The sequence below is a fragment of the Oncorhynchus gorbuscha genome, linkage group LG02 (genome assembly GCF_021184085.1).
Source record: "Oncorhynchus gorbuscha isolate QuinsamMale2020 ecotype Even-year linkage group LG02, OgorEven_v1.0, whole genome shotgun sequence".
Taxonomy (NCBI): domain Eukaryota; kingdom Metazoa; phylum Chordata; class Actinopteri; order Salmoniformes; family Salmonidae; genus Oncorhynchus; species Oncorhynchus gorbuscha.
Window position 1 is genome coordinate 106,577,403 of NC_060174.1, and position 26,351 is coordinate 106,603,753.

At 43.7% G+C, this 26,351-nt stretch overlaps 2 protein-coding genes across 2 annotated transcripts in view; both read right to left on the reverse strand.

Annotated features, from left to right (window-relative positions):
- The window catches only part of ddx46 (DEAD (Asp-Glu-Ala-Asp) box polypeptide 46), a 28,108-nt gene extending 6,731 nt beyond the window's left edge, over positions 1 to 21,377 (reverse strand). Inside the window, exons 1-18 of the mRNA XM_046330104.1 lie at positions 21,233 to 21,377; positions 20,369 to 20,560; positions 20,120 to 20,239; positions 19,935 to 20,022; positions 19,660 to 19,828; positions 19,284 to 19,516; positions 18,819 to 18,929; positions 18,218 to 18,383; positions 14,966 to 15,086; positions 12,800 to 12,975; positions 12,432 to 12,553; positions 9,760 to 9,838; positions 8,632 to 8,714; positions 8,337 to 8,501; positions 6,467 to 6,629; positions 4,953 to 5,146; positions 2,205 to 2,342; positions 1,761 to 1,910 (exon numbers count right to left, since the gene is read on the reverse strand). Of these exons, the coding sequence (XP_046186060.1) occupies positions 1,761 to 1,910; positions 2,205 to 2,342; positions 4,953 to 5,146; positions 6,467 to 6,629; positions 8,337 to 8,501; positions 8,632 to 8,714; positions 9,760 to 9,838; positions 12,432 to 12,553; positions 12,800 to 12,975; positions 14,966 to 15,086; positions 18,218 to 18,383; positions 18,819 to 18,929; positions 19,284 to 19,516; positions 19,660 to 19,828; positions 19,935 to 20,022; positions 20,120 to 20,239; positions 20,369 to 20,560; positions 21,233 to 21,249 (2,487 nt within the window). The 5' untranslated portion in view covers positions 21,250 to 21,377. The remainder of the gene's footprint in view (positions 1 to 1,760; positions 1,911 to 2,204; positions 2,343 to 4,952; positions 5,147 to 6,466; positions 6,630 to 8,336; positions 8,502 to 8,631; positions 8,715 to 9,759; positions 9,839 to 12,431; positions 12,554 to 12,799; positions 12,976 to 14,965; positions 15,087 to 18,217; positions 18,384 to 18,818; positions 18,930 to 19,283; positions 19,517 to 19,659; positions 19,829 to 19,934; positions 20,023 to 20,119; positions 20,240 to 20,368; positions 20,561 to 21,232) is intronic.
- Positions 21,378 to 21,921: 544 nt separating this feature from the next.
- Positions 21,922 to 26,286, reverse strand: camlg (calcium modulating ligand). The gene is made up of 4 exons (XM_046330396.1): positions 25,984 to 26,286; positions 23,696 to 24,162; positions 23,469 to 23,534; positions 21,922 to 23,338 (listed from the first exon to the last, which is right to left on the reverse strand). Exons 1-4 carry the CDS (start codon positions 26,120 to 26,122, stop codon positions 23,138 to 23,140), a joined length of 873 nt encoding a protein of 290 aa, XP_046186352.1. The 5' UTR covers positions 26,123 to 26,286; the 3' UTR covers positions 21,922 to 23,137.
- Positions 26,287 to 26,351: the final 65 nt, after the last annotated feature.

The following is a 26,351-nucleotide window of genomic DNA, read 5'->3' on the forward strand; positions in this document are numbered from 1 at the left end:
TAAGTGTTCCCTACATAACCCTCTATAACCCTGGTCTGGAACCAGGTGACTGTTCCCTACATAACCCTCTATAACTCTAGTCTGGAACCAGGTGACTGTTCCCTACATAACCCTCTATAACCCTAGTCTGGAACCAGGTGAGTGTTCCCTACATAACCCTCTATAACCCTAGTCTGGAACCAGGTGAGTGTTCCCTACATAACCCTCTATAACCCTAGTCTGGAACCAGGTGACTGTTTCCTACATAACCCTCTATAACCCTAGTCTGGAACCAGGTGACTGTTCCCTACTTAACCCTCTATAACCCTAGTCTGGAACCAGGTGAGTGTTCCCTACATAACCCTCTATAACCCTAGTCTGGAACCAGGTAAGTGTTCTCTACATAACCCTAGTCTGGAACCAGATAAGTGTTCCCTACATAACCCTCTATAACCCTGGTCTGGAACCAGGTGACTGTTCCCTACATAACCCTCTATAACCCTAGTCTGGAACCAGGTGACTGTTCCCTACATAACCCTCTATAACCCTAGTCTGGAACCAGGTGACTGTTCCCTACATAACCCTCTATAACCCTAGTCTGGAACCAGGTGACTGTTCCCTACATAACCCTCTATAACCCTAGTCTGGAACCAGGTGACTGTTCCCTACATAACCCTCTATAACCCTAGTCTGGAACCAGGTGACTGTTCCCTACATAACCCTCTATAACCCTAGTCTGGAACCAGGTGACTGTTCCCTACATAACCCTCTATAACCCTAGTCTGGAACCAGGTGACTGTTCCCTACATAACCCTCTATAACCCTAGTCTGGAACCAGGTGACTGTTCCCTACATAACCCTCTATAACCCTAGTCTGGAACCAGGTGAGTGTTCCCTACATAACCCTCTATAACCCTAGTCTGGAGCCAGGTGACTGTTCCCTACATAACCCTCTATAACCCTAGTCTGGAACCAGGTGACTGTTCCCTACATAACCCTCTATAACCCTAGTCTGGAACCAGGTGACTGTTCCCTACATAACCCTCTATAACCCTAGTCTGGAACCAGGTGAGTGTTCCCTACATAACCATCTATAACCCTATTGGGCCCTGGTTACTTGCAAGCCCTTAACAATGCAGTTCTAAGAAAAATAAGTTTAAAAATTTAAAATAACTCATTAAAGAGCAGCAGTAAAATAACAGTAGCGAGGCTATATACAAGCCACAGTTGGCATTCTACTCTAAGCTGTAGGAGAGTGTGGAACCTGTACTCACATCCTGGGCCCAAGTCACATGATCAGAACCTGTACTCGCATCCTGGACCCTAGTCACATGATCAGAACCTGTACTCACATCCTGGGCCCTAGTCACATGATCAGAACCTGTACTCGCATCCTGGGCCCTAGTCACATGATCAGAACCTGTACTCGTATCCTGGGCCCTAGTCACATGATCAGAACCTGTACTCGCATCCTGGGCCCTAGTCACATGATCAGAACCTGTACTCGCATCCTGGGCCCTAGTCACATGATCAGAACCTGTACTCGCATCCTGGGCCCTAGTCACATGATCAGAACCTGTACTCATATCCTGGGCCCAGGCTACATGATCAGAACCTGTACTCGCATCCTGGGCCCTAGTCACATGATCAGAACCTGCACTCATATCCTGGGCCCAGGCTACATGATCAGAACCTGTACTCGCATCCTGGGCCCAAGTCACATGATCAGAACCTGTACTAGCATCCTTGGCCCTAGTCACATGATCAGAACCCGTACTCACATCCAGGGCTCCGTCCTCGTCATCAGAGTCCTGCAGACCCAGAGCGGCCTTCTGCAGCTTCTTCCTCTCGTTAGCCAGGGCATGCTCCGTCTCGTCAAACTTGAAGCCCTTCCCCGAGAACCCGCTGCTGCTCTTGATGCTTTTACCCTCCTGGGGAAAGAAAAAGGCGAGAGGGTGTGTTCCATTCACCCGCTGATGACACAGTGCTAGCAGCAATGGGAAATAAGCCAGCGAGAAAAACTGGTCTAATCTTGTTGAATATCGAGTTGAAGAAATATAAAATTTAAAAAAGGACACAGAATATAATATTGTAATTTGTCGCTGACAATCATCAGCTGTAATGCACAGTGTTTTGTTGTTGTTGTTGTTGTTGTTGTTGCTGGGCACACATAGACCGTTTCCACGGCAACGCAGGAACAGCACTACTTCGGAACTTCCTCTTACCGCTTGCCGTTGGTTTTTGAAGGACAGCCACAGCTGCTCCAGCTCCTTGGGCACAGGGGACCCCGAGAGCTCCAGGGCCTTGATGATGTCCCCGGCGTAGCGTGCCTGCTCATCTGTGATGAAGGTGTAGGCAAAGCCCTGGGACACAACAAATCAGGGCGGGGTTTTTAACATTAGGGTTGTAACGGTACGCGTATTTGTTCCTGAACCGTTTCGTTACGGAACCTGGGTTCCGTCCTCGCGGTGAACCCTGAACACTAGGCCTATGCCTTCCACTGAAATGTGTCTTCCGCAGGTGATGCATGCCTCGTGTAATTCTGAGCTGGATTTTTTTTAACCTAACTAGGCAAGTCAGTTAAGAACAAATTCTTATTTTCAATGACGGTCTAGGAACAGTGGGTTAACTGGTCTAGGAGCAGTGGGTTAACTGGTCTAGGAGCAGTGGGTTAACTGGTCTAGGAACAGTGGGTTAACTGGTCTAGGAACAGTGGGTTAACTGGTCTAGGAACAGTGGGTTAACTGGTCTAGGAACAGTGGGTTAACTGCCTGTTCAGGGGCAGAACGACAGATTTGTATCTTGTCAGCTCAGGGATTTGAACTTGCAACCTTCCAGTTACTAGTCCTGTGAGTACAGGTTCTGATATGACTCATGATTATATACTGATTTAGGAATACCAACCCTTTGGAATTTATTGGTGGGGCAAAAAAAATCAGAGTTAATATTTTAGATTGATTGTGGGTTCTATCAATGTAATTATCTGCATCATTTCCAATCCCCCATTTTTATTTTTTAAATAAATAAATACTTATTTTCCTTATTTATCATTATCCATTAACCATCTCTCCCCTAATTACAGTAAAATAATGGACAACAATACTTAGGCTTCTACTTCCAGCTATTAATTTAACGGGCGCGGTATATTTTACATTACCTCTCTTGTATTTATTTGTTTGTTGTTAGTCTCACCCTTCAGCTCCACTCAAACCCCTCCCATCCATCTCAGCTCCACTCAAACCCCTCCCATCCATCTCAGCTCCACTCAAACCCCTCCCATCCATCTCAGCTCCACTCAAACCCCTCCCATCCATCTCAGCTCCACTCAAACCCCTCCCATCCATCTCAGCTCCACTCAAACCCCTCCCATCCATCTCAGCTCCACTCAAACCCCTCCCATCCATCTCAGCTCCACTCAAACCCCTCCCATCCATCTCAGCTCCACTCAAACCCCTCCCATCCATCTCAGCTCCACTCAAACCCCTCCCATCCATCTCAGCTCCACTCAAACCCCTCCCATCCATCTCAGCTCCACTCAAACCCCTCCCATCCATCTCAGCTCCACTCAAACCCCTCCCATCCATCTCAGCTCCACTCAAACCCTCCCATCCATCTCAGCTCCACTCAAACCCCTCCCATCCATCTCAGCTCCACTCAAACCCCTCCCATCCACCTCAGCTCCACTCAAACCCCTCCCATCCACCTCAGCTCCACTCAAACCCTCCCATCCATCTCAGCTCCACTCAAACCCCTCCCATCCATCTCAGCTCCACTCAAACCCCTCCCATCCATCTCAGCTCCACTCAAACCCCTCCCATCCATCTCAGCTCCACTCAAACCCCTCCCATCCATCTCAGCTCCACTCAAACCCCTCCCATCCATCTCAGCTCCACTCAAACCCCTCCCATCCATCTCAGCTCCACTCAAACCCCTCCCATCCATCTCAGCTCCACTCAAACCCCTCCCATCCATCTCAGCTCCACTCAAACCCCTCCCATCCATCTCAGCTCCACTCAAACCCCTCCCATCCATCTCAGCTCCACTCAAACCCCTCCCATCCATCTCAGCTCCACTCAAACCCCTCCCATCCATCTCAGCTCCACTCAAACCCCTCCCATCCATCTCAGCTCCACTCAAACCCCTCCCATCCATCTCAGCTCCACTCAAACCCCTCCCATCCATCTCAGCTCCACTCAAACCCCTCCCATCCATCTCAGCTCCACTCAAACCCCTCCCATCCATCTCAGCTCCACTCAAACCCCTCCCATCCATCTCAGCTCCACTCAAACCCCTCCCATCCATCTCAGCTCCACTCAAACCCCTCCCATCTATCTCAGCTCCACTCAAACCCCTCCCATCTATCTCAGCTCCACTCAAACCCCTCCCATCTATCTCTGAAAACCAGATTTATATCAACAACTCTGTATTTTCTTAATGAAACTCAAAACTACAGTAACTACTGGCATTACATTTTCCCACTGTAGCGAAACCGAACCGTGACCCAAACCAGCAATACATACCAAACCGTTATACCCCTAGTTTGAAATTAATTGTTTCTAGATAACATTATTTTTTTTTACCTTTATTTTACCAGGCAAGTCAGTTAAAAACAAATTCTTATTTTCAATGACGGCCTGGGAACAGTGGGTTAACTGCCTGTTCAGGGGCAGAATGACAGATTTGTACCTTGTCAGCTCAGGGATTTGAACTTGCAACCTTCCGGTTACTAGTCCAACGCTCTAACCACTAGGCTACCCTGCCGCCCCAATCCGCCACAATCAATCAAATGCATATTTTTTTCCCTAATATGGTTGAAGAGGTCCTTGGAGGGGAATAAAAAATTTAAAAAAACATTTTTGCCCAGTAATTTGCTCCATTTTCGTGATCAGAATTCCTGGAATTCTTGATAAACTAGTAACCACAATGAATTAGTTTGATGGACTAATAGGGTATCGTACAGGACCACTACTCACTTTGTTCCCGGCTCTCCCGGTACGTCCAGCCCTGTGGACATAGTCCTCGTAGTGGTTGGGACAGTTGTAGTTGACGACTAGGATCAACTGCTTGATGTCCAAACCCCTGGCTGCCACAGAGGTGGCCACCATTAGCCGACACGCCCCGTTCTTAAAGTCACTGATTACGCTGTCTCTGTCGTACTGGTCAATGCCTACCGTTGAGGGGACGGAGATACACGGACGCTTGTTATCAAACGATACAGTTCAAAACAACGGACATGATAAGGGAGAAATGTTTATCTGCCATGAATAAACACGGTTTAATTAGAAGATATAATAAGGAAAATGGTCGAGGAGACGATGAGCTCAGCCGGGTCACTTTCAAACCCTGGACTAACTGAATGAGCTCAGCCGGGTCACTTTCAAACCCTGGACTAACTGAATGTGCTCAGCCGGGTCACTTTCAAACCCTGGACTAACTGAATGAGCTCAGCCGGGTCACTTTCAAACCCTGGACTAACTGAATGTGCTCAGCCGGGTCACTTTCAAACCCTGGACTAACTGAATGTGCTCAGCCGGGTCACTTTCAAACCCTGGACTAACTGAATGTGCTCAGCCGGGTCACTTTCAAACCCTGGACTAACTGAATGAGCTCTGCCGGGTCACTTTCAAACCCTGGACTAACTGAATGTGCTCAGCCGGGTCACTTTCAAACCCTGGACTAACTGAATGTGCTCAGCCGGGTCACTTTCAAACCCTGGACCAACTGAATGTGCTCAGCCGGGTCACTTTCAAACCCTGGACCAACTGAATGTGCTCAGCCGGGTCACTTTCAAACCCTGGACTAACTGAATGAGCTCAGCCGGGTCACTTTCAAACCCTGGACTAACTGAATGTGCTCAGCCGGGTCACTTTCAAACCCTGGACTAACTGAATGTGCTCAGCCGGGTCACTTTCAAACCCTGGACTAACTGAATGTGCTCAGCCGGGTCACTTTCAAACCCTGGACTAACTGAATGTGCTCAGCCGGGTCACTTTCAAACCCTGGACTAACTGAATGTGCTCAGCCGGGTCACTTTCAAACCCTGGACTAACTGAATGAGCTCAGCCGGGTCACTTTCAAACCCTGGACTAACTGAATGTGCTCAGCCGGGTCACTTTCAAACCCTGGACTAACTGAATGTGCTCAGCCGGGTCACTTTCAAACCCTGGACTAACTGAATGTGCTCAGCCGGGTCACTTTCAAACCCTGGACTAACTGAATGTGTCCCAAATGCCACCCAATTCTCTACATCAGGGCTATTCAACTCAAGACCCTACGATGTCCCGAACTGGCTGCTTTTCTGGTCTACCTGATAATTAAAAATTGCACACACACCTGGTGTCCCAGGTCTAAATCACTCTCTGATTGAACTGTCTTCAAGGTCCAGAGTTGAGTTTGAAGGTGCTACTTTTGACCAGAGGACCAATTTTGTGGGCGGAGCCTCAGACTAAATGACAATAGAACACGGGCGTGTTTGTATGACATTTACCTCCGTGCAGAGACATGCAGGGGTAGGAGGCCTTCATCAGGTCTTTGAGCAGCCCGTCAGCGTGCTCTTGTTTGTCCACAAAGATGATGACCGAGCCCTTCTCCTGGTAATGGCCAAGGATCTCAAGCAGCTTCAGGAACTTCTGGTCCTCCTCAATTACCAGCTACGTGGAGAGAAGACATGATGAGGGGAAACCATTGATGTGTATGTGACTTCAGCTTGATAAGAGAGAAATGGCAGCAAAACATAATTTAACAATTTAACAAGATGACCAATATGGAATATGTAAAAGATGGATGATGGTGCCATTGACAAAATAGGAGACATATTCTTATTCATGGTGAATAGTTAAGGACTCAAGATATTTCCACCTTTCATTTCATTTCATAAAAACATTCTAAAAACATAATTCCACTTTGACATTATGGGGTACTGTGTGTAGGCCACAACATCCAAAATCTAACCCATTTTAAAAATTTAGACAAAAAAAAAAAACTTATTTCACATTTTTGTGTTAAAGGTGTGAATACATTCTGAAGCCACCAAAACAAAAAATATATAAAAATATTTTTTTAAATGCAAAACGTGTAAAGTATTGGTCCCATGTTTCACGAGCTGAAATAAAATCCCAGAAATGGTTCATACTACACAAAAAGCTTATTTATCTCAAATGTTGTGCACAAATTTGTTTACATCCCTGTTAAATGAGAATTTCTCCTTTGCCAAGATGATCCATCCACCTGACAGGTGTGGCATATCAATAAGATGATTAAACAGTATAATCAATACACAGGTGCAAAGGCCACTCGAAGATGTACAGTTTTGTCCCAAACCACAATGCTACAGATGTGTCACATTTTGAGGGAGAGTGGAATTGGCATGCCGACTGCAGGAATGCCCACCAGAGCTGTTAGTATAATGTTAATTTCTCTACCATAAGCCGCCTCCAACGTTGTTTTTTGAGAATTTGGCAGTACATCCAACCGGCCTCACAGACCACGTGTAACCATGCCAGCCCAGGATCTCCACATCCGGCTTCTTAACCTGCGGGATGGTCTGAGACCAGCCACCCGGACAGCTGATGAAACTGTGGGTTTGCACAATCAAAGAATTTCTGCACAAACTTTCAAAAAACCTCCCCAGGGAAGTTCATCAGTGTGCTCGTCGTCCTCACCAGGGTCTTGACTTGACTGCAGTTTAGCATCGTAACGGAATTCAGTGGGCAAATGCTTTTTTTTCTTGAGCGGATGTTCAGGAGGCCGGAACAAAATTACAAATAATTTGTAAAACTGCTAAATTTAAAATCGCAAGAATATTTGAATAAAACACCATTTCCAACTTTTCTTACATTGGTATACGATCTCATACAGTATATACTGTATCTGTGTTATGTGTGGGAAGAGTCTGGAACAGATTTCCAAAATGTTAAATCACCTGGAGCTGATTTTCTAGTGTTTTTACTGTCTTATATCCCAAAAATAAAATAAACTTTTTTTTTTTTGTTCACAAAACTTGAGGAACAAAATAAAATGACTGGCCTGCGGGCCTCCAGTTGCGTAACCCTGCTCTGGTGGGATGGTTTACATATGATATCCTGGTTAGAACAGGAGTTTTTCGTCACCACATCACATGACTGACTAGGAATAACTCCGGGCCCTATTTACAGGGCACCAAAAAAAAGGTTATAGAGATGGAACTCGCACCCTATTCCCGTTATAGGTGCACTACTTTTGACCAGAGCCCTATGGTCCTTGGTCAAAAGTAGTGCACCTATAAAGGGAATAGGGTGCGAGTTCCTTGGTCAAAAGTAGTGCACTATAAAACGGCAACATTTAGGACACACAGAGAATGTAAAAAGGCCAAGTCTTACCACATGTTGCTCCACATCAGAGCACACCACGCTCCTGCCTCCCACCTGAACCTCGATGGGCTTGGACAGTATCCTCCTGGCCAGGGCCTCCATGGCCCGCGGGAACGTAGCGGAGAACATGACCGTCTGCCGGTCTGGACGCACATTGTCCATGATACGCATCACCTGGGGGAAGGAACATTACAGGACAGGATATGACCTATTATTCTGGTGCCCGGGTCAGGTCTAAATAGCTGCGATAACATTGAAATGATGCGTTTTTCCTTTAAAAACCATGTAATGGGAGTCTGTCTACCTGCGGCTCAAAGCCCATGTCGAACATTCTGTCCGCCTCGTCCACGACCACGTACGTGGCTCGCCGCAGGTTTGTGACTCGACCTACACACCCAAGGAAAGTATAGTGACACAGGAAAACAAGTTACTCTCTGGAAAGTGGGCTCACCCAAAGCTTTCACACAAAGTTCCTGAACCTCCTGGTAAATTTACCTCAACAAGCCTAAAAGCAAATTTAAAAATAAAAAAAATAAAAAAATAAAATATTCCCTTTTCCTAAGTCATTAAATATTTCACTTCAATTCACACAACTGCCATTTATTTGTGTTCAGGCCTACTGTTAAGCGGACAGATTATTAGGTTTCTATATTTGTCTCGTCTTGCGTACCATCTCAGGGGCACGAGGAACCTGTAAAAATGTCAGAAAACAGCCAATACAATAAAAGAGATGAGGCCACGTCAAAGCACTATGTTGACCGCCTTTTCACCTACAAAACGAAACAGAGAGATTACCTGGCATGTGCGGAAGGAAAGAGCTATAAAAACTGTGCGTTTTATTACATGATTCTATTTACACACACAGTCATAAAACAATACTGACTTTTAAATACGACTGCAAACATATCCACACTTGTCAGACAACCATGTTCTAACTTTAGGCTTCACATGTTATTCAAATCCATACACGAGTGAAATGTCTGACTTTTTACACGACTAACAAGGAAACTTGACTTGGGATAAAGGTTTGTTGAAAGCTTGACTTACGCCTCTGAACGTGAGGACCACCCACGAGGCAGTATCGGCTCTTCACCTACTTGTAGCTGATCGTTATTTCTTCAGGGAACGCTTCAAAAAGTGGTCGGATATGATTCCCAAGGCGGTCAGATAACGTTGACAGTTTTAGTTTTTTTTTTTTTTTTAAAGGAGGTGCCGACTAAGACTCTCGTACGGAAACATTTCATGCAAAGCAGGACATTTTATATCTCACTTTCTATCTATCTATATTTCTAGACCTTTCTAAGTCAAAATAATTATAACACTGGACATTGCACACACTGCAGGTTTCTCACATATCAGAAATCCCTATCATTATATGTTAACTGGATACAATACACACAAGAGGGCTAATGAGACACGGTGTGTCACTCACCACTGTTGGCACCTAACATGTCAATCATTCGCCCTGGTGTGCACACAATGATCTCTGCTCCCCTCTTCAGCTCAGCAATCTGCATCACAAGCAAGAAACAAACCATTTAAAAAATAAATAAATAACAATATTCAACAACGTACAATCCCGTTTGCCTTTTCCTAACTGATTATAGGGCTTGACATTTACTTTAATAACTACTTGCCCAAAAGCTCAAGGTCACATGTCACCCCCCCCCCCAAAGGTCTGTAACATCATGTTAATCTTTGTATGATGCGAGGAACAACTACAAAATAAAAATGTATTTTCTAATCAATTTAACCTTAGAGAATCCAACAGAATTGGAGGTTACACTATGCCTACTGGGCTTCTCTGTATATTCAAGCCTGTCTTAAAACACCGCACTGCCCCTTTAAAAGGCTCTCCTGGCGCACTGCCCCTTTAAAAGGCTCTCCTGGCGCACTGCCCCTTTAAAAGGCTCTTGAGGCGCACTGCCCCTTTAAAAGGCTCTCCTGGCGCACTGCCCCTTTAAAAGGCTCTCCTGGAAGATGGTTGGCCACACTTGGGAGCTTATCAAACATAGTAACATTACAACCAAATACTTTTTATGTCTTTATAAAATAATTCCCTCCAGGGGCTCGAAATTAAGGGCGAACCGTTGATTTAAAATAATAAGATGGTTGAAAACAGACTCTGGGACGACATATCTAAAATGTATTCACCCACTGCACTTTAAAACATTTTTAAAAGGCAAATGAGGCTGACGCAACAGATCAGACCGTTTAGCTTAAAATGTTGATCAAGTTTTTATTTCTGCTGTGATCTGTTGCATCAGCCTCATCGCTTTAAAAAAAAATAAAAAATAAAAATTAAAACAACTTTATGCAACTAGCAGGAAACTCCAGTTCTCAAAAGCACACTCAAGGGGATTCATGTGACAGATAAAAATATCCTGTTAGAAATTAAGTGGAGATTTAAAGATGCAACAACTAGCACGGGTTGCTAATATGACTATTGATGTAACAACTAGCATGGGTTGCTAATATGACTAGTGATGCAACAACTAGCACGGGTTGCTAATATGACTATTGATGTAACAACTAGCATGGGTTGCTAATATGACTAGTGATGCAACAACTAGCACGGGTTGCTAATATGACTATTGATGTAACAACTAGCATGGGTTGCTAATATGACTATTGATGTAACAACTAGCATGGGTTGCTAATATGACTAGTGATGCAACAACTAGCACGGGTTGCTAATATGACTATTGATGTAACAACTAGCATGGGTTGCTAATATGACTATTGATGTAACAACTAGCATGGGTTGCTAATATGACTAGTGATGCAACAACTAGCACGGGTTGCTAATATGACTATTGATGTAACAACTAGCACGGGTTGCTAATATGACTAGTGATGCAACAACTAGCACGGGTTGCTAATATGACTAGTGATGCAACAACTAGCACGGGTTGCTAATATGACTATTGATGCAACAACTAGCATGGGATGCTAATATAACTATTGATGCAACAACTAGCACGGGATGCTAATATGACTAGTGATGTAACAACTAGCACGGGTTGCTAATATGACTACTGATGTAACCACTAGCACGGGTTACTAATGACGAGAAATATGCATTTGGTTGCCGGACAATAAAATTGTTAATTTGAAACCCAATAAAACATGAGAATATGCCATGGCAACCAGCATTTAAGTGTTTCTAAAATAATTCCCCTCAACATTTCTATTGTCAGATTTCAGCTAGACTACTTTGAAACAAAGACATGTTTCATAAAATTATAAAACGTCTAGGTTTTAAACAATTAAGTTTATGGTTAAAACTTTTTATTTTTAAAAATGCTGACAGCCACCGTCCTTCACTCTCCTGGTCTTATGACTATTTAATCTGAACGAACCATGCCTCCAGTATGTTCGACAGAATCAAGCCTTTTAGACACGAACACAACATATCCTCCATTACATTAGGGAAACATGAATAACGTTAAGCCTATATTTAATATACTTAAAAAGTCTCAAAGTTTGGCATCATTTTATGGCGCCTCCCTCATGTCGGCATCGGTTTGGACATCAGGCTGTGGCCAATGTGCATCTCACCTACACTTTGACATGTATTTTGTACATGAAAAATATATGTGAATATTATACCAAAGTTGGCCCCTCTGATCCAATTCTGATTGGAGTAGGCCAACTGTTTCATTGTGATGTTTAAAAATATATGTATATTGTCCATTCAGACAACTTAAATCTATATTCTTCTTGTCTGACCTTTTTTATTTTAACTTGTCCCAGACAAGAGAACAAGCATTAATGCTGTGTTTTCATGTGTTGCTGCCACGCTATGTTCTTAGGTCTCTCTTCATGTAGTGTTATGGTGGTCTAACTTGTCGTGATGTGCGTTTTGTCCTATATTTTATGTTTAATCCCAGCCCCTGTCGTCGCAGGAGGTCTTTTGCCTTCTGGTAGGCAGTCATTGTAAATAAGAATGTTCTTTAACTGACTTCCTTAGGTAAATAAAAAAATTAAAAAAATGTATGTTGAGCCCTGCATTATTCAAACCTACAACCCAGGATTTCTTTAAATACAATGTAAATTTTTTTTTCCTTTTAAATCATCATGGTAAATCGTAATTTGTTCTACCTGTTCACTAATCCCCGTGCCTCCATATACACACACCACCCTCAGGTTCAGAGGCTTGGAGAACTTCTTGCACTCCTTGGTGATCTGCAGAGCCAGCTCTCTGGTGGGAGTCATGATCACAGCTGAATGGGGGAAGAGAACGGACAGATAGAACTCAAGACAACATACTCTCATCGTCTATTTGCCCTTACAAAATACAGCACCTTCCTCGAACAGCTGTCATATCGTTTTGATAGGACCATTCTGCTCAGCAAATTAAAATTGTGATTTACACATAGAAAGCAGAGACGCCAGCATTCAGGTTAATTTAGGTGTAATTGATATGGGGTTGTATGACCGAAAACTAGTAAAAAATAAGGGGCCCTTACCGATGGGTCCCTCAGCCTCCTCCAGGGGCCTCTGGTCCATGATGTGACGGTACATGGGAAGGAGGAAGGCGATGGTCTTTCCACTGCCGGTCTTAGCGATGCCAATGAGATCTCTCCCAGACATGATGGCTGGAATGGCCTGAGCCTGGATTGGGGTGGGCTTCTCATAGCTGTGTCTGGAGATGTGAAGACAACATCACTTAACACGCCTATCTAGAAGTGTATGGCAAGTGAATCACAGGCGACATCAGCACTGAGTTAAAAAGGCTAGAGCTGCCGCTTTCAAGGAGCGGGAACCTAATCCGGATGCTAAGCCCTCCGACAAACCATCAAAAAGGCAAAGCATCAAACTATCAAGGATTACAAATGGAAACCCGGCCGCGAGCTGTCCAGTGACGCAAGCCTACAAGACAAGCTAGATACCTTCTTCTATGCTTGTATCGATGCTAGCAACACTGAACCATCCATGAGAGCCCCAGCTGTTCCGGAAGACAGTGTGATCACGCTCTCCATAGCCGATGTGAGTAAGATCTTTAAACAGGGTAACATTCACAAGGCTGCAGGGCCAGACGGATTACCAGGACGTGTACTGAGAGCATGCGCTGACCAGCTGTCAAGAGTCTTCACTGACATTTTTAAACTCTTCCTGACCCAGCCTGTAATACCGACATGTTTCATGCAGACCACATTAATCCATGTGCCCAAGAACGCCGAAGTAACTTGCCTAAATGACTACCGACTCATTACACTCTCAAAGCATTTCATGGCTACAGATGTAAAGCTGGTCATGGCTCACATCAACACCATCATCCCAGAAACCCTGGACCCAATTCGCATACTGCCCCAATAGATGACAATCTCCATTGCACTCCACACTACCCTTTCCCACCCGGACAAAAGGAACACCTATGTGAGAATGCTATTCATTGAATACTGTTCAGCGTGCAACACCATAGTGCCCTCCAAGCTCATCACTTAGCTAAAAGACTCAGGGACTAAGCAACTGGATCCTGGACTTCCTGATGGACCGCCCCCAGGTGGTAAGGGAGAGGACACAACCGCCAAGCTGATCCTCAACACAGGGGCCCCTCAGGGGTGCATGCTTAGTCCCATCCTGTACACCCTGTTCACTCACGACTGCGTGGCCACGCACGACTCCAACACCATCATTAAGTTTGCTGATGACACAACGGTGGTGCCTGATTACCAACAACGATGAGATAGCCTTTAGGGAGGAGGTCAGAGACCTGGCAGGGAGATGCCAGGACAACAATAGCCTCTCCCTCAGCATCAGCAAGACAAAAGGAGCTGTTCGTGGACTACAGGAAACGGAGGGCCGAGAATCCCCCCCCCCCAATCCACGGGGTTGTAGCGGAGCCTCTTCATTTCAGGAGGCTGAAAATATTCGACACGGGCCCTCAGATCCTGAAAAAGTTCTACAACTGCACCATTGAGAGCATCTTGACTGGCTGCATTACCACTTGGTATGGCAACTGCTTGGCATCCTACTACAAGGCGCTACAAAGGGTAGTGCGTACAGCCCGGTACATCACTGGGCCCAAGCTCCCTGCCATCCAGGACCTCTATACCAGGCGGTGTTCCAGGACCTCTATACCAGGCGGTGTTAGAGGAAAGCCCAAGAAGATGTGCATCAGTAAGTGGTACTGATGCACCAAGTCTGGAGCCAACAGGACCCTGAACAGCTACTACCCCCAAGCCATGAAACTGCTAAATAGTTAGTTAAATAGTTAACCAATAGTTACCCTGAATATATGCATTGACCCTTTTGGCACCAACTGTTTTGGCTTATCACATACGCTGCCGTTACTGTAAATCATCTATCCTGTTACCTAGTCACTTTATCCTTACCTATATGTACAGTACATATCTACCTCCATTACCTCGTACCCCTGCACATCGACTGGGTATTGGTACCCGTGTGTATATTAGCAAAGTTATCGTAACTGCATTGTTGGAAAGGACCCGTATGTAAGCAATTCACTGTTAAGTCTATAGTCTGTTGTTTACAAAAGTATGTGACAAATAACATTTCGGATTTGATCAACTGCTGATTACATAACAAAAAAATATGTTAAGGTCCTATTCATTTGGACCAATAGGTAACTTATATATGCTACAATGTAAAACTTTGTCTGCGACACTCACCTCTTCAGTGCACTTAGGATCTTCATAGACGTGCCACACTGAACCCATGACTTGATGGGCTTGGGACAACCTTTTCCTTTGACTGCGATTCCCTCCAGGTCCAGCCTGTGGACATTCACCTCTGTATGCATTTATCAAAAGGAAAGGAGTTAGATCAATGATGGGCAACTTTGATAAGGACACACACACAATTTTTGAAAACTCATGACGGGCCGCAGTGGCTCGCAGGTCTGCCTTAATTTCATGCAATTCTACACATTCTGCCGTGGGGGTGTAGAGAAATGTTCGCAAAATATATATATATATGATTTCTGAGTGAGAGTGACTAACAAAGTCAATGCCACCCCCGGCTGGAAATTCGACCATGATTACTACAAGTTTAGATAGCTGTCCGCTAGACTAATTTACCAATCTACCGTTATTTTTTTGCTAACGTGCTAATTGAGTGACTGTCAGTGACTGACAAAAAGAGACAAACTGCTGATGCACAACCACATTTTGAAATTGCACTTGGTATATTCTGTTACTCTCTCAACATTAGGTCGAGACCCCAACCGAGTTCCTAAATACCTATATATATTGAGGGGGGGGGGGGGGATCGATCCGTGGACTCACAAAAGGGGGGGCCAGTTGCCCACCCACGAACAACATTGACACTTGTCATTTAGCAGAAAAAAATCACATTGGAAAATAATGCTTTTTAACCTAGTCATTACATTTGACAGGTCTATCTACCTATATCTATATCTTTTTAACCTAGTCATTACATTTGACAGGTCTATCTACCTATATCTATATCTTTTTAACCTAGTCATTACATTTGACAGGTCTATAAGAGCGTCTGCTAAATGACTTAAATGTAATGTAAATGTATCTATCTATATCTTTTTTAACCTAGTCATTACATTTGACAGGTCTATAAGAGCGTCTGCTAAATGACTTAAATGTAATGTAAATGTATCTACCTATATCTTTTTAACCTAGTCATTGATGGAAATACATTTGACCGGTCTATCTATATCTATACATCTAGGTCTATAGGTTCATTTGCAAAACTATGTGGAATTAAACTTGACTTTACCTCCCTACTCTTCTACATTTGCACACACTGTACATAGAAAACAAATCTATTGTGTTATTATTGACTGTACATTTATGTGTAGCTCTGTGTTGTTGTTTTTGGTCGCACTGCTTTTCTTTATCTTGGCCAGGTCGCAGCTGTAAAAAGAGAACTTATTCTAAACTGGCCTAGTTGGTTAAATAAATAAAAAGGTCAAATAAATAAAAACTGGCCCGTGTAGATATCAAATCAAATTTATTTATATAGCCCTTCGTACATCAGCTGATATCTCAAACTGCTGTACAGAAACCCAGCCTAAAACCCCAAACAGCAAACAATGCAGGTGTAAAAGGTGTTATGTATCTCATTTACACAGCATACAGATACAAAGATTTTGAGAGGAATATATGTCAGACAGAGCGAGAGCTGCTACTACAACACCTGAAACAGGAAATACGCAGGCAGTCTTCATCAGCACGTCACACACCCCTTCGCAATGAGCTGGAGGCCGTACGCATTTTTGAAAAGATACTTAAAATTGTTTGAAACCTGAATGTTTTTACTACATATTATGGAGGCACCTTGCTTTCAAAGTAGCCAAAAAAAATCAGACCCTATCCGTGGAGGCAATTATTTTAGATATCAACTTTATTTCATTGTCCAGTAGTCACAAACACACAATTCTAGTTATATTAGCAACCCATGCTAGTTGTTGCACATTATAGCTCCCCTTCTTTCTACATATCTAACATGTTATTTGAATCTCTGTCACGGGAAACCGCTCGCTTTTTGACAACAGTGTTTTCTGACTTAACTGCATTATGAAACAAACATTGGCACGTAGCCTACTGCCTTGTGCGCATTGCTGCACTTATAAAATGTGAAGATTTTTTTTTTTAAATGTTTTTTTTTTAAACCTATTCTATTGATCAGTTTGTCAAGAAAGAAAGAAACTTTTCCAAACACACTCTGGGACAGTTGTGGGATGATAGATCCAAAATCCATACAACCAGTATGCATATTCTACATAAAAATAAAATAAAATGTTAAAAAGCTAATGAGTCGGATGCAACAGATCAGAATGTTTAGGCTAGTAATTTTGCTATTCGTTACTCATCTTGTTGGCTGAGGAAAAGTTAAAAATGGGGGCATCGGAATTCAGTAAGGACCACAAATGGTTGTATCCTCGATTTGCATGTTCTGTTGAAATTAATTACCATAATCTAAATGTGATTTGTCATTCTGAGCACCGTGGTTGGACGCCCTAATCAGGTTACACACCCAATGGTTATGAGTCCAGTAAATTAAAATGCTGCTGGTCAAATTTCCTGCGCCACAATTTCCTAACGGAATCCCTGCCACACACACATTGGCTCGGTTTGCTTTTGGCAGAACTCTACTAGGCGACCATCTGTGCTCACACTCCTCAAAGTAATTTGCTTGAAAAAGTAAGGAAAAAAATGCAATATTACTGTTGTTTGTCCCTTTTGAGCCACCGTAGCAGATACATAGCCAGATACACTTCCTCAAAATAGTCCAAATTAATCAAAGATACAAATGTATCAATTATTTTTTAATGTATATTTTGTAGAGATCTTAGACGCGCAAATTTACATCTAGCTAAGATGTTTGGTGCAGCATTTCTCAAGTGAAAAAAATGTACATGAAAACTAGTCGTCTCTCATTGAATGACAACAAACACTTCATGTTCTCACTCCTACTTAAGACTAGTACTGTTGACCAATCACTGAAGAAGGGGCGTAGACTTTGGCCACCGAACTTCGACTTGCCTCAAGAAAAACATGTGTGCGCACAAACAGCCAGGAAAAAACGGCACAATGTATTCATGATATACGTGCAAACTGTTTAGACTGGGAAGTATACGGTAAGCTTTACAGTTAGTGCAGTTAACTAAGTTTTACGGGGAAAACAACCACTATCAGTCATTGCAAATAGACCCTTCCACACAAACACATACATTTACATTTACATTTACATTTAAGTCATTTAGCAGACGCTCTTATCCAGAGCGACTTACAAATTGGTGCATTCACCTTATGACATCCAGTGGGACAGTCACTTAACAATAGTGCATCTAAAACTTAAGGGGGGTGGGGTGAGAGGGATTACTTAACCTATCCTAGGTATTCCTTAAAGAGGTGGGGTTTCAGGTGTCTCCGGAACATACATACCCTCTGGAGACATCTTGGCCAGCTCTGGCACCTCTACATAGAAGTCCTTGCGGTACGGTTCGTACTCAATCTTCTGGTGATCCACTGGCTCCAGCACCTTCCTCTGTTTGGTCTGGTAGCCAGTCAGGGCTGTCGCCAGATCCACTTCCTCTTCCTCTGATGAGTACTGGGAAGACAGTGACACAACATGTAGGAACCTGCTCTCTTCAATGAGAGAACTTCTTGAGACTTTTGGACCAAATGGCACCCTATTCCCTACATAGTGCACTACTATAGCACCCTATTCCCTACATAGTGCACTACTATAGCACCATATTCCCTACATAGTGCACTACTATAGCACCCTATTCCCTACATAGTGCACTACTATAGCACCTTATTCCCTACATAGTGCACTACTATAGCACCTTATTCCCTACATAGTGCACTACTATAGCACCATATTCCCTACATAGTGCACTACTATAGCACCATATTCCCTACATAGTGCACTACAATAGCACCCTATTCCCTACATAGTGCACTAACACTTGACCCCATGAGCCCTATACATTTACACAAACAATCACAATAAGAGCATGACAGGACAAAAACGGCTTACCTCCATTGCATCCTGGTCATTCTCCATCAGCTCACCCTTCTTTTTGTGGACATTTGGTCCCCTCTTAGTTTTGCATACGGTGACAACTTTGGATACGTTTACTCCTCCCTTCTAATTGTGTGGAGGGCAACAAAAAAATAAAAAGAGAGAGACAGAGAGAGATACAGAGAGAGAGAGATACAGAGAGAGAGAGACACAGAGAGAGAGAGACACAGAGAGAGAGAGACACAGAGAGAGAGAGACACAGAGAGAGAGACACAGAGAGAGAGAGACACAGAGAGAGAGACAGAGAGAGAGAGACACAGAGAGAGAGAGAGAGACACAGAGAGAGAGAGAGACAGAGAGAGAGAGAGAGAGATTGCATCATACACAAAAAGACCAAAGCAGCACATACTGACAGCAATGTTTCCAATGAGCTAAATACTGTATGTGTGAAGGAAACTATTGGGGGATGGTTTGACTTACCTTGTCATTCCCTTTAGACTGGGGGCCCATGTTGAACTTCTTGACTTCCTCCTTGACCTCCTCCATGTAGGCGTCTAAGGTATCCAGCTCATCCTCTGCTTCCTGCTCCATGGGAGTAACCTCCTCCTCCTCTTCCTCCTCCTCCTCTTTCTTTTCCTCCTTCTCCTCCGGCCCCTTACCCTCCTCGCCTTCTTCAGGCTCTTCCTCGGGAGCTGTCCCTTCCTCATCGTCGTCTGAAAGGAAGAGAAGTCTGGTGAGACCCTGTGTTGGCAGTTATCAAAATCAGTATTTTGAAAGTGGAAACTAATGCATTTTGGTACACATGAACCCCACAACACAACCATGAAAAGTAGAAGCCTGAGCTGTTGTTCCTCACCGTCGTCATCCTCCAGACTCCACTTCTTTCCCTGCTTCATCTCCTCAATCTCTCTCTTGATCTCCTCGATGTTCCCTAGGGCCTTCTTCCTTTGGTCCTCCCTCCACTTCTCCACGCGCTCCTTCCTCTTCCTCATCTCTTCCTCCAGCTTGTTCTGGTCAAAGTCTTGCTGTGGGGACAACACATAAAGAATGCGCAAATATTTAAAAAAACTGTCATATTTCGGTCAAAGCTTCCAAATTGCTGAACAACATCTATAGTGGAATAGGACTCACATCCTCAACGACCTCCTCTTGCTCTTCTTTGATTTTCTTCTTCTCTGCAGAGGCTTCAGGGTTGTCTTTTTCCTTGCTTTTAGACAGACTGGCAAACCAAAACAGACAAGGAAGAACAAGTTAAGGTCGGGTGTAAGTAACATTTATTGGGGGGGGGGGAATATAACCCTTTGGTAAAAACTCACGTCTCTTCAGTTTTCCTGCTCTTGCTGGGGCTTGCGGATTGAGATCTGCGTCCTCGGCTTCTAGACCTTCTATTCCTGTCACGGCTCCTGGAGCGCCTCTTCTCCCGACTCCTAGAGCGTCTGGATCGCATTAGACAAACTCAATAACAATATCAGACCAGGCATATATATATTTCACATTCAAAGACACACCCTTACTCTGATGACTTTGATCACTCTTGGTCTCTGTCTTTCTCACACACAACTCACCTGGGGCGCTTCCTGTCTCTGGACCTTGATCGGCGTCGGTCACGGCTGCGTGACCTCTCTCCCCGCCTGTTGCGGTCCCGGTCTCGGTTTCGTGAGGCAGCCCCATCATCCTTCTTGGAGCGTTTGTCTGGGGAACGGCTCTTTGATCGACTCCCGGACCGACCCCTCGATGCCGACCGTTTCCTGTAATGCCTAACAAACATTGACAGAAATGATTTAAAAACACTTCAAATCACTTAACTAAAACAACTGACATAAATATATATATATATATATATATATATATATATATGTGTGTGAGTTAAAAACGTAGTTAGTGCGAGAGAGTAATGCCGCGTTCGGAACAACTGGGGATTCTGAAATGTACGAGTTCATTACGTTCAAGAAAACTGGGAACTCGGAGAGGGGGGGGAAAAAAGCAAGCTCGGACGGGGAAAACCGTTTCGAACAGTCATCCAATTCAGAATTGCAAGTCGGAAACTCGGCACATCTATGCACAGATCTTTGGCCTCCGACTTTCCCGACCTGAAGATCACGAACGTCATGATTTGACCCCGCACCCCCCCCCGAGTTCCTAGTTGTCTGGAAAACACCATATACACAACTGCACAGCACATGGCCAATGCGTTTTAAATAATTGTGTCGTTTGTGAATGCATTATCAAGTATGTTTACTTTGTCTATTAGGCTAACTAGCCAGCTAGCTAGCTATCGATCACATTCGATGGTCTGTAAACGTTAGCTTAGCTTGTTAGCTAGCGCGTTGGATCAACGTTGCACACTTGATAGCAAGCTCGGCTTTTATTAATCCTTCAAAACAGACAAAAAATAATCATTACAAGAGACCCGTAAACTCCTCACTTACCTCGACTCGCGCCCCATGTTTACGTTGAGTCCACAAAGAGGTTAAATATCAATGTTTTATTGTTAAACTTTGTGCATTTGTTTTCATGCGTGATCACGTTAGCTGTTTCCTGGAACGTAATCAAAAAGTGACGGTTCTCCTCAGATTGCGTAGCTACATTGGATGTGTCCGCCTCTAGTGGTGGGATGATTATTTTAACGTCATTATTGTAGAAATATTGTTACTAAGAAGTTTAAATATATATATATATATTAGCATTTACTCTCCTAGTGCATAAACACATGATAAGACAATAGTTGACATAAACCCAAATTTACAAGGTCAAATGTACAAGGTCACAGGGCGGCAGGGTAGCCTAGTGGTTAGAGTGTAGTGGCGGTAGGTAGTCTAGTGGTTAGAGTGTAGAGGCGGCAGGGTAGCCTAGTGGTTAGAGTGTAGGGGCGGTAGGTAGCCTAGTGGTTAGAGCGTTGGACTAGTAACCGGAAGGTTGCGAGTTCAAACCCCCGAGCTGACAAGGTACAAATCTGTCGTTCTGTCCCTGAACAGGCAATTAACCCACTGTTCCTAGGCCGTCATTGAAAATAAGAATTTGTTATTAACTGACTTGCCTAATGAAATAAAGATAAAAAAAATAAACTGCCTACATCTAGGAGTTTAATGACTGAACAAAAGAAATCAACCAGAAACAATTGAAATGTTCCAAGGTTTTATTTGTTTAACACAGCATATTCATTACAGTGTTGTTTAGCAGAACTTACTGTAAGATGCAACATTCCCATCTCTTTATCTTTGCGTTTGATATTGATTTCAATATTTCACATACAATAAATAAAGCATGAATAAAGCATTTACCTTAAACAAAATTATAATTTTCAAAATTATGAAAATGAATCAAGCCATTCTGACAAACAAGAACACACCAATGAAGTCACGAAGAAAGAAAAAAAAAGTCTCACACCACCTAAAATAATTAGTGCCATGTAGGATGTGGGGAGGCAGGTAGCCTAGTGGTTAGAGCGTTGGACTAGTAACCGAAAGGTTGCTAGATCGAATCCCCGAGTTGACAAGGCAGTTAAACCCACAGTTCCTAGACCATCATTGAAAATAAGAGTTTGCCAAGACTTGCCTTGTTAAATACATTTTTGTTTAATTAACAGATGATGTAGCATGCCACAGAAAGACTGTATTAGTGAGGCTGGGATAACTAGGAGAGCAATACATGACATTTCCACAAATCAGACTTATTCAGCACAGATAATAAACAAGTTTATAAGACCCCACCGCCCGACACTGAATAGCAGTGACAAAACACACTTTCCACAAAGACAATCCAAAGCAATTGTTCTCCCTAGTTCAGATGACACAATCGACCTCTTTTAATAAGAGCTTGCACATGTACAGATAAAGTCAACCATGTCTTTAAAGCATAAAAGGGTGCAAAAATAAAACACTGGAAGACAAGTGCTTCTCCGGTCTTCCATACGAGATAGATTAATTCACTTGAAACAAACAAAATCGCAAAGTAACTGAACCACTTATGTAAACACTGTAGGGAGCTACTTAAACAGTAACTTAAAAGCAGCTCCTATGGACAATATTAATATGTAAGATGTTTAAATATACAACAGATAGGTGCAGTGACATGTGTTGTTTTACTGGATAGTAAAGAGGGCCAGAACACAAATGCATGTTATGTTACCTTGTTCAACCAGTAAGTTCGGTCTTCCTCTCTTATCCACCTGCAGACCCTGCACCTCGAACACCCTCCCCTATGGGGTGTACTGACTCAGGATGGGACATGGTTGGGAGGTAGGGTGAAGGATCACTATCAGGGGTCATGCCCTCCTCTGTCACCCAGAGAGGGGGTGACATTTACAGCGCCATAGCACGGCGACCTCCAGTCCATCAGGGAGTATCAGTCTCTTCTGAACTAAGCAACAGCAGGATCTCGTGACTGAGGATGAAGGTGAAGAAGTAGACACAGAGGTCGGCGAAGACGTCAGCCATCTTCCTGTAGGTGTCCATGAAGCGGTTGATGACCTCAGCGGGGATTCCAGACAGCAGGAGGGCGGCGGTCAGCACTGTGGTCTGCATCTTCTTCTCAACCTGGCGGAAAGTTATTACACATTTATGTATCTATAATAATACTGCACAGGATATGACCACATACATCTGACCCATTTGTTATAGCGGTGCACCATTCACTGCATAGTAACGGTGTAGATGTATCTCAAACCTTTGGAAAATACTTGTACAACCCCATGTAGGCCAGTTCGAGGGTGAGAAATGGTGCAAATATGGACTGCAAAAAGAAGAAAAGAGCACAACCAAGTTAGTGAAATGCCACAGGTCTACTCTCATATCACAATCAGTGCAGCCAAGTCGAAGACAGAATAGGTCCGTGGTATTGAACAAATTCAAAAACCTCAAGGGAAGATGCAACACTTTTCTGATCCGACTCACCAGATACTTGCAGACAAAACCTCTGACAAAGATGGCGAGGAGGACACTGCCGACAAGCCTGAAGAGCCTGAAGGAGTCCAACTCTTCTGGGTCTGACCCAGCTGCATCCTGGGCCTGATTCTCATTGGCGAGTTGGCCTCTGAGCTTCATGGCGTCATCAAAGCGGGATAAATACTTCTGCAACCCTCTGCGTGGGGATTCGGAATGGCTGGGCTCATCAGCAGCCAGCTGGGCCTCTCCCCGTGTCCTTTGTCGGACCCCTGGAGTCACATCCTTGTCTACACCCAGCACCTCGCTGCTGTCTGGCAGGGGAGAGCCTTTCCTCTCTGGAAGATCGCTGTGGGGGTGGCTGCTGCCTACTGCCTCTGGGAGGAATGGAGACAGTCTTGGGGATGAGGATGCTGACCACGGCTTGTTCCTGTCCAAGTCCAGGTGGAACCTAGGCTCTGTGACACGACTTGATGCTCCTGTATGAGACGGCATCGGCAGTTTAATGGATTAGGCTAACTAGACTTCTCTGTGAAGTGAGATACGGACATAGAGATTCTATATATGGATATACACAGTACCAGAATCTTTTTCAAGAGTTTCTTTATTTTTTACTATTTTCAACATTGCAGAAATAGTGAAGACATCAAAACTATGAAATAACACATGGAATCGTGTAGTAACCCCCCCCCCAAAAAAATGTTAAATCAAATTATATTTTAGATGATTTTAGATTCTTCAAAGTAGCCACCCTTTGCCTTGATGACAGCTTTACACACTCTTTGCATTCCCTCAACCAGCTTCATTTGATTTTTCCAACCGTCTTGAAGGAGTTCCCACATATGCTGAGCACTTGTTGGATGCTTTTACGTCACTCTGTGGTCCAACTCATCCCAAACCATCTCAATTGGGATTGAGGTCGGGTGATTGTGGAGGCCAGGTCATCTGATGCAGCACTCCATCACTCCCCTTCTTGGTCAAATAGCCCTTACAGAGCTTGGAGGTGTGTTGGGTCATTGTCCTGTTGGAAAAACAAATGATAGTCCCACTAAGTGCAAACCAGATGGGATGGCGTATCGCTGCAGAATGCTGTGGTAGCCATGCTGGTTAAGTGTGCCTTGAATTCTAAATAAATCAGTGTCACCAGCAAAGCACCCCCACACTGTCACACCTCCTCCTCCATGCTTCACGGTGGGAACCACACATGCAGAGATCATCATTCACCTACTCTGTGTCTCACAAAAGACACAGCGGATGGAACCAAAAATCTCAAAATATGGACTCATCAGACCAAAGGACAGATTTCCACCGGGCTAATGTCCATTGCTCATTTTTCTTGGCCCAAGCAAGTCTCTTCTTCTTATTGGTGTCCTTTAGTAGTGGTTTCTTTGCAGCAATTCGACCATGAAGGCCTGATTCACACAGTCTCGTCTGTTGAGATGTGTCTGTTACTTGAACTCTTTTGAAGCATTTATTTGGGCTGCAATCTGAGGTTGGTAACTCTATTGAACCTATCCTCTGCAGCAGAGGTAACTCTGGGTCTCCCTTTTCTGTGGCGGTCCTCATGAGAGCCAGTTTCATCATAGCGCTCGATGGGTTTTGCGACTTCACAAATGTTCCACATTGACTGACCTTCATGTCTTAAAGTAATGATGGACTGCCGATTCTCGTTGCTTATTTGAGCTGTTCTTGCCATAATATGCACTTGATCACCCCTACCATGTCTCAACACAACTGATTGGCTGAAACGCATTTCAGGAAATCAATTCCTCAAATGAATAATGAAGCTGCTTGAGCGTGTGCAAAGCTCTCAAGACAAAGGGTGGCTACTTTAAAGAAATCCAAAATATATTTGAGATTCTTCAACACTTTTTGATTACTACACGATTCCATGTGTTATTTCATCATTTTGAGGTCTTCACTATTATTCTACAATGTAGAAAATAGTAAAATAATGAAAAACGCTTGAAAGAGGTGTCCAAACTAATATAAACTAACTAATATATATAAATAAATGCACATTTATATTAGTAAGCTTTTTTATATATTACAGAAGGGCACTGAATTGTCATGACTACAGTACATTCCACACTGACGTAAGGTTTCTCTTCAACTCACTGCACCATTATGATCAGCTAGCTCAGTAAGTGTGTACTGTGCAGCTAACATTTAGATGGTAACAAGCTACCGGTAGTTGCCAGTTTCGATGGTAGAGCTGCAAGCTAATAAACGAACAGGCAATGCAATCTGCTTGTCTGATCAGCCAGCAAACCATTTACCATCAGTCAGATTTTCCTTACCATTCTTTTCAGCTTCAGCTTTGGTGAAACCCACGATTCTGTTCATTCGGTCTTCGGAATTCATGAGCAATTTTCGCCTCCGAATTTCTGCTCTTCTTTGTGCAGCAGAAAGACTCGTTTTCTCTTCGGGGGCGTCCATAGTTTCAGAAATAATATGATTATTTGATATATAAGACACACTATTCTCTGATCTGTGTAACCGTGCAAACAAATCCTTAGATTATTACAACAGAGAACAGCGAACACTAAGTGGGACACGTCATAATGGGCCCTATTGTCTGTGTAAGTGCGCACATTGATGATCTCATTCCGCGTTCACGTCCTACCGGAAACTCAGAATATCCGAGTACAAATTAAATATAAGTTAT